At 46.3% G+C, this 8,279-nt stretch overlaps 1 protein-coding gene across 1 annotated transcript; it reads left to right on the forward strand.

Annotated features, from left to right (window-relative positions):
• Positions 1 to 1,800: 1,800 nt before the first annotated feature.
• On the forward strand, positions 1,801 to 5,044 carry LOC104513062 (uncharacterized protein C20orf24 homolog; the record flags this gene model as incomplete). The annotated part of the gene is given in 4 exon segments (XM_010156288.1): positions 1,801 to 1,874; positions 1,876 to 2,003; positions 3,976 to 4,105; positions 4,623 to 5,044. Coding segments are annotated over 4 exon segments (374 nt in total), but the record flags the coding sequence as incomplete, so codon positions are not given.
• Positions 5,045 to 8,279: the final 3,235 nt, after the last annotated feature.

Here is an 8,279-nt window from a genome sequence, read left to right on the forward strand (position 1 = left end):
CTCGGTTTGTTTAAATGCCTTTTGCAGGAAGCGCGGGTAGCTTGCCCTGCTTCAACCCGTGTGCGTTCCTGCCCCGCTCTAGCTCTGCTTTCTTCCCCGGGGCAGCCTGCGGCAGCTGCGTGCTACTGAGCCGCTGGCTCCGTGGGGGAAATTCCTGGGTAAACACCCCTGTTTAAATCCAGCTGTGACTGGGCAACCAGTCCACGATGGTTTTGCGTCCTTTCTTACCAGGAGAACTTGCCCTCCAAGTACTTCCTGAAGTCCGATGTGGCACGTCTGCTGTACTGTAGCCTACAGCAGACCCAGTTCTCTCGACTACTTGGGCATGGAGCCAAAGAAAACACAAGCTGCATTTATCTTAAGATACTCCAATTAAATTTGTTTTTTCGATTAAACTCTTCTAGGTTCAAACAAAAATTTCCTTTGTGTAATTAAAAGAAAACTAGAAATGGAATCTACTTTAAGAAGTTGGGGGAAAGTTGTATCTGGAAATCCAGCTGATGCATCAGGCCTGAAGGGAAAGGGTAGCAGCAAGAGCAGGCTTTTGAGAGTTTTTCCGTTACAGCACCATGGTGTGTGTACATTCTCACACAAGAGAACGTCATGGTGGTGTTTGTCATAGCTGTTTGCGGTCTGCTTGGCTGTTCCTAGCCTCACCATCTCACATGCAAAAAGAGATTTGGTTTCTACAAAATTTCATGTATGTGCTCAACTTGCATGTTTTGCTCTTGTTCGTCAGCAAGCCTTCCAAGTGTGAGTGAAAGCCTGTCAGCCACAGACTTCCCAGTGTTTTTAGTGCTAGTGAAGCCTTTTTTCCTGTGCGTAAATGCTCCCAGTCAGTGCCTCTTCCTGCTGCTGCCCCCCAGCTGCACACCCACAAGGCACTTACGGCAGGATCTGGGATGCTCTATCCCTAGCATGGCCTAGGCACGTGGCCACATGGATGGAGCGGGATGTCTGCTCCCTGGTTTGCTGGCTTTGCCTTTCAGCATGGAGAAGGTGCTGACTTTGCCTTGCGTTTTCCTTGGGTGGCAGACATGAAGCTGTGTCATGTTTTTCTTGTCCATTGCTGTTGCTCACAGAACTGGCGGGGCTCTCCTGTACTCAACCTCATCCCCCTCTGACAAATGGGGCAGAGTTATCAAGGGGAGCAATGACAGGCTGTGCCAGTGTTTTGATTGAATAGGATGTGAACCGAACGCTAAAATGAGTGAGAGAAACATCCGTATCTGACATGGATTCTAGTTGTCCACATGGAGCCAAACAACTGCACACCCTACAGTAAAATCACAAAGGTGGTTGTTTTTTGGGAGTATGCTGGGGCAATCCCATCCTTGTGGATTCTAGAAAAAAAGATGTGATCAGAAATGAATTTTATTTAAAGCGTGATTCAGCTGCAATACTTACAGTTGTATCGGCCCTATGGACAAATAGGGGTGACCACTGCTGCTCTGAAAGATGAAGCTGTAGCATGTGTGAGATGCAGTTTGCGGTTCAGGGTTGGCATGAGTACTGCCTACTGCAGCACTTGTCTCTGGGTAGGGGAGGGCCTGGTGCACTGAGCATGGCTATAGCAGTCTTAAAGCATAAACAGTTCTTTAAACTTTTATTCCAGTGAATTTTTATAGAATTGAATCTTTAGTAAACAAGGGGACTAGATACTTCTTCACCTCTGCAGTTAGCCCATTGGAGGACAAAGCTGTGTATTTAATTTGGAAGCGGAGGAGTCCAAGGTGCATGATGCCATAAGCTGCTTTCATCTGCTCGGAATACATCTTGTGCTTTGAATGGAAAATTAAGTGTTCAGTGTGTTGAATTTTCACCTGTTAATTGTATGATACTTTAAAAAAAAGAAACCTAGTAAATGCCAAAATCTTTTTTTGTGCTTTATCTCCTCAGGACGAGTTTTTAGATGTGATCTACTGGTTCCGGCAGATCATTGCAGTTATTTTGGGAATCATCTGGGGAGTAGTTCCACTGAAGGGATTCGTGGGAATAGCAGTGTAAGGCTTATTTCCTTTTCTGTCTCATGTACTTTCCCACATTTGGGCTTGGTGTCTGGTTTAAAGTTATGCTATAAACAATGGGCTAGCCAAATGCAGTCTCTGTCTGCCTTGCATCTTAAAGCCAGTTGCATTCCAGGCTGTTACTTGTCATAAAATTCATACAAATCATAACATGTCTTTTTCAGCCTCTGTCTCTCTCCTCAGCCTAATTAATGATTTTAAATTTTATTTATTTCATTATTATTAAAGGGGCCAGGGGTAGAAGAAGGTAGCGAGAGGTTTAATTAACTTGAAGTGGCCTGTTCCTGCGTGTGTGAATAGGGGCTATGAGTACGGTGCCTAGTGTGGCCACCTAAGAATAAGGCCCATAGAGGGGAAGGAGTGGTAGTCCTTCTCTTTGAGCCAGGAGCCCTCCTTGGAGAGAATTTTCTGTCAGTGGACAAGAGAAGCAGCTTCTCTTTGAAAAAGAAAAGGCTCCTTCAAAACACCCAAGGCAGTACAGGTAAGCAGCAGGCAAGTGGCAGCATTGGCAGTGCTCCCGCAGCACTCCCAGCTTGCTGAAGCTGGCTTTGGCCATGGTAAGGGGCGAAGGCAGTGCTAGAAGGGTATATGCACATTGAATCCCCAGAGATGTGGGATTTGTGTCACCTTCCGGCAGCTGTCTGAAGGCTGCAGTGAGCACTCTGAAGATTTGTTGTGCCCTGGTATGTGCCTAAAAGCCTCTGGAGGGACACCAGAGATGGGAAACACAGCTCTGCCCTCTGAACACCAGGTGTGGGAAGATGCTGTGTCTGCTCTGGGGAGTCTCCACTTGCAAATGTCTCTGGCTAGTCAAGGTCTCTTAGTCAAGCTCACAGCCTCACAGCTTCTCTTAGGCAAAACTGACTTGTCCCTCTTCCTAAGTGTTCTGGCTGTGATGGAAGTGGAGGGAGTAGCAGCAATTGTCTCTAAGGAAAATTAAAAAAAGTTTTAAATTTGTGGAAAAGAGGCTGTGAAGCAGTGATGCTCCAGCAGGAACCTGATGGCTGCATGCAAACAGCTAAATGTAAAGTGCTCCCAATGGCAGATGTGGATTAGCTGAGAAGCATTGTTCTTACCTTGCCCATTAATTCACAAGGCACCTTCAGACACCTAAGCCAAATAAGGGGTTTGGTGTACGGTGGAAAAACTAAAAGCTACTAGAACTATGTAGTGCATGGTTTCTTGGTGGTACGCAGTCACACAGCTGTTCAGAGCGTACGCTTGTGTGTCTGTCTTCCAATACTGCCCTTCGTACACAGCCTTCTTTCCAGGAAATGTACCTGTCACTTCCCAGGTTGCCCCAGCCCTAGGTTGGGGTGTTGTAAAGCCAGATGTGTCTAAGGAGAAACAGAAGGTCACGTTTCTTCTCTGCGTTGCAGCGTAACCATTGGCACAGACTAGAGAGTACTAAGAGTTGTCTCTGTCTGAACCCCAGTGCTATGGTTCTGAGGGTGCTATTGAAGTCACTGTGTTTGGTCATGGGATGCTAATAAGGGTCTAACCCTGAGCATAGAGTCATAACAGTCATGACTCTTAGCATAACTCATAAATCATAACTCTTAGCAGCCACAAAATTAAGTAGCACACATAAGGAAACGTGATTCTGTGTGGGAGCAGGACTGCTGCAGATCTGCAGGGTAGGAGAACTTGCAGGGTTTGCAGATCTGCTGATACTTCCAGCATTTGACTACTCTCTATTGAGCCTTCCCAGGGCTAAGGTGTGCCTTGTGAGGTGAACTTCACCCAAGCCTAGCATGCTGCGGCACGCTGACCTGGAGGTGCTTTTTTAAGGAAGTGGCTGAGCTGCCTGGGAAGTGTTGCAGGAACAGTGTACCTCTTTGCTTCCTCGCTGCTGTGGATGAAAGACTGTACTGTTACGTTGCTGTATGGCCAGTTGGATACCTGCACGCTGTATCACCAAAATAACGGTTCCTGATCTTTCTTCCAGATTCTGCCTGATCAATGCTGGTGTTCTGTACCTCTACTTCAGCAGCTTCCAGCAGATAGATGAGGAGGAGTATGGCGGGACTTGGGAGCTAACAAAGGAAGGATTCATGACATCTTTTGCACTGTTTCTGGTAATGCCTCTTGCTTTCTTTTAAGTTGATTAGTGACTTGTGTTGGTACGCTTTCTGAGGGAAAAGACCTGGCAGAAAAGCAGGTGAAGTGGTGCACTGATACGAGAGAGATGTGTTAACATCATCTAATAGGTGGAGTTGATTGGGAAAGAAAATCCGCAAATCTGATGGCTACTGGCTGTGAAATACAGTATTAATGTCTGGGATTTCTCTGTAGGAAACATGTCTTCCCATCCTCTGGCCCACATATCCTGGTGGAGTTTCATCTGGAGCTGGTTATGCCCAAACTGGTGTTCTGGGTGTCTTTTAATGTGGAGAGGCTAGTCACACCAGAAGGAAAGCAAGTTGAATGCCACTGTTTGTGGCACATGGTGATCCTAACATCTCTCTGAGACCATCTCAAGGCTGGAATTCAGTCCCCAGTCATCTATTGAGAGCAAGGCATGAGGCTTGTTTGTTGTGTCTGAATCCTCTCCAGAGGCATCAACATAACATTCACCTCCTTTCCTCTCCGCAGGTTGTTTGGATAATCTTCTACACTGCCATCCACTATGATTGACACAGTCTGCAGCTTTTGCCTGTTAAATCAGTCACCAGTAAATCAAGAAGTTTTTAATACATCATAGTCTTCAGTGGACTGGTGGGAAGGTGGGGGAAGTCAAATCAACTCCCTTCTGTACCAGCATTTGATTAGCCAGGAAGAGCCCCAACTCTTCTGCTGGAGAAGTCCGTCTCCATTTTATATGCCCGTTAATTGTTGGAACTATAAAAAAGCCATTGGAATTTTTGGAAGTGGTTCAAGACTGTTCAAATTTGGAACTTTCTGTGACTCTAGACAGTAAGTCTATCAAACAACTGTGTGCTGAAGGTTGAATCTGTTAATTTGATGTATGTATGCCCTTCTGTTTGAATTCTGTCATTAAATCCTGACATGTCTTCCATCCTTGTCCTTTAGACAAACAGTTTTCAAAAAGCAGTTGTAGGGTACGTGGGAGAGAGGCACTGTAGCATCCAGGATGTGAGTTGAGTGGCTGTCCTTAGCATGTTTTTGTAGTAACCGTATCTAATTTGATTAAACAGACTGTGTTGTTACCATTTCTAATATTTTTTAGTTTACTTGCAAATCAGCTGTTGACCAGAATTTTTAAATGGTCTTTGCTGAAGACAAATTTTTAAGCAATTTTGCTAGAAAGAATTGTGATTCATTTCCTTCATGTTAAGGAAGGTGTATTCAGGAGGCTTAGGAACTCTGCTGCATTCTGCTAGCCTGACCTACTAAGTTGCCATCACATACCTCAGAGCTTAGTTGTCCTGAAGGACAGTCATTCTGGAGATGATACCCTTTTAAATGTTAAGCATTTAAATTTCTTTTTCTTTTTAAAGCTCTTGAACTGCTCAGTGTTAATAAATGCAGGAGACTAAGACACAACTGAGGCAGCTGTTCTCTTAAATGCAGAGTTACTAACTTGCAAATCAGGCGTCTGGTTTGTGAGGTGCTTTCTATGAGCTGATCACTTCATAGCTCAGTTCCTCCTTAGTCGTGCTCTTTTTGCGCATCAGTGGAGGAGGCTCTGCTTTAAGATACTTTTAAGGACATGTCTCAGAAATAGTTCTTGGGAAACACGCACAGTCCTTGTTATTGTCAGAGGACCTTGCAGTCTTGTGTGGTCCTTGCTTTTTTAACCAACAGCTCAGGCACCCAAAAAGAGTCCTGACCTAAAGCTGCCTTATAGTGAGGAGTAGAGACTTTTAGCGTGTTCTTGCTGAGTCTGCGTTGCTTCCTTGCTGATGGAAGTCCAGCAGCCTGATTCTCAATGTGAGTATGCAAAGCCAGGGATCTGAAACTCTTAAGTGCTGAGCTAGGGCTCTAGAATCGCCCAGTGGTGCAAGCCTCCATTCTTACTGGGGAAAATGTTGTCCTTGGTGAAAAAACCACACCTGGCTGTTTTAGGTCCTTGGGATGCCCTGGGAATACTGCAATAGCAGACAGCTGCTGCTACTTGTGAGTTGCCAATTCAAGTAAGTGATCTCAAACAAAAACTTTTATATTCTCCTCCACATCCCCAAACTTGCTCAACCTTTTAGTCAGATACTTTCTTTTCCTCTTCTTTCAGCTGAAAGCATTAACTTCCCACAAAAATTCCATAGCCTGCTAGTTCTAGGTCACCCTTTCCTACTGGCACCTCTTTGCATCTTAGTTGCTCACAGCCATCAGTGAAGTCATTGTACAAAATGCTCTAATAAATGTCACCTGGATAATTCATTGTGCAGCTTCTGTATCCTCTGGTCTTTGAAGTTTTGTAAAATGGTGGGAGTGTGGGATTCCTTTAAGCGTTCGATTTTTGGTAAACATCTAAGCCAGCAGCTCTTTGAGGTCTCTTGTGCTGCAGGCTTAAGTCACTTTTAGAAGGGACCAGAAGCATTTGTAGTGGAAGTAGTAGCTAATGCTTAGATCCATGCTTTAATGGGTGATTAAGCAGGTTAAGCCAAGCATTGCCCCTGTGTAAGCTGTTCTGCTCCTTCAGCAGCTGTCCCTGCCCCATGACACGCAATTGTGGCAGAGCCACTGTGTTGCAGAGCACCCAAGTCTGATCCCAAGTGCCGCTATGAAATGTGCGGAGCTGCAGAGTGACTTACCTGCCCCTTTGCTTTATTGCTTGCTTGCCTGCAGTCTCACCAGCTGAGTTTCTTGGTCTTTGCAGTTCTCTACAGGTCTCGTGGCTGGAAGCTTAGGAGGCTGCTCTGCTGAGGAGCCTGACTGTGTGGAAGATACCTTGGTCTCTAGATCTCCTCAAGGCTCCTGGTAAATAAGTTAGTGACTGCAGTTGCTTAGCTGCAAGCTTTTAATCTCTTAAGGTTTCTGTTTTGAGGGGTGCTTCAGCAGCTAGAAGCGGGCATCCCCAGTGCTGATCACCAAGAGAACTAAAACTATGGCATCTGCCCCAAAGAAATGGGGAGGGGGGAATTTTAAGAAGTGTAAGGGTTGTGGCAGTCTGTAGAATGGATCTGCACATCTTGCAATGATAAGCCCTGTGACAAAGGGTTTCTTTCAGACACTTGAGGGATTGATGGTCTAGCAGGGAGCATGAAGTCGAGTACTAGGACAGAGACCAGCAGCTGATGGGTGTAGGGACTGCAGTGCTTGGGGGAACAGGAGCTTGGGCAGCACCTCTGTCATCAGCACTTTTGGTATTGGCACAATGAGCGTGCTTGCTCTGCTTGAAGGGCAGCGGGCTAAACCAATGGCTGATTGGTTGGGGGTCTGTGCTACTGTGGAGCAGGGACCCGCTGAGAAAAAGGTCTTTCCTGTGCTGAAGAGCTGAGCAGAGAAGAGGCTGTACTGTCTGCAGGCTCTGTGAGGCTCACCGCTGGATGCACACCTGGAGGAACATCACTTCGGCTTTCAGCAAAAAGAAGCCAGACCCTGGCAGGAAGGAGAGTGGGATATTCCCTGCCCTAACCTTGTCGTCAGGAGAGGAGCAAGTGTGTTCCAGTATGGAACTGGCAGAGAAGTTTCTTGTGGTCTTTCTTGGGCTTCAAGCATAAAATCTGCTAAAGCTTTAATGCACGTTATTTTTGGTGTTCAATTTAAAAACTGTGTGGGTGCAAAGATGTGCTGACAGGTGTCTCAGCACCATCCGTTGTCAGGCCCCAGCTGAACCAGCTGCTGCCTGCCACAGGGTAGCTCTGCGGCAGCAGCGGCTGAGCGTGCAGCACGATGTGGGTTTGTTACCTGTGCTTTTGGGCCAGCAAAGGAATGTTGCTGATGTTGCTCATCTTTTAACAGTGCTGGGATGTCCTTAAAGTGAGTGGCGCCTGTTGCGGCTGGGAGCACGCCACTGAGGAGCCTCTGTCCCATCTTCGGAGGTGTCATCATCTCTGCATTTCCCTGGCTTGATTTCCAAGCTTGCAAAGGCTGCACTCCAGGAGCTGGGATTCAGCTGCCCAGAGATGATGAAGCCAATTGGTTTTGGTTTGTTAGAAACACAATAGTAGTAGAGGCTGGGTTAGTCTGGAGCAAGGAAGGTCTTGAAAACCCAAGAAGTGGGAATTAGAGCTTTGTCTTCAAGCACTGTTAAATCACACGCGTATCTGACAACTGGGGATAGTGTTTGCTGAGACCTTCTGGGATGGCTTTGTCCCTCCCCACGCTTCCTAGAGTGTTTCATTTCAA

Source organism: Eurypyga helias, unplaced genomic scaffold (genome assembly GCF_000690775.1).
Source record: "Eurypyga helias isolate BGI_N326 unplaced genomic scaffold, ASM69077v1 scaffold23917, whole genome shotgun sequence".
NCBI lineage: Eukaryota > Metazoa > Chordata > Aves > Eurypygiformes > Eurypygidae > Eurypyga > Eurypyga helias.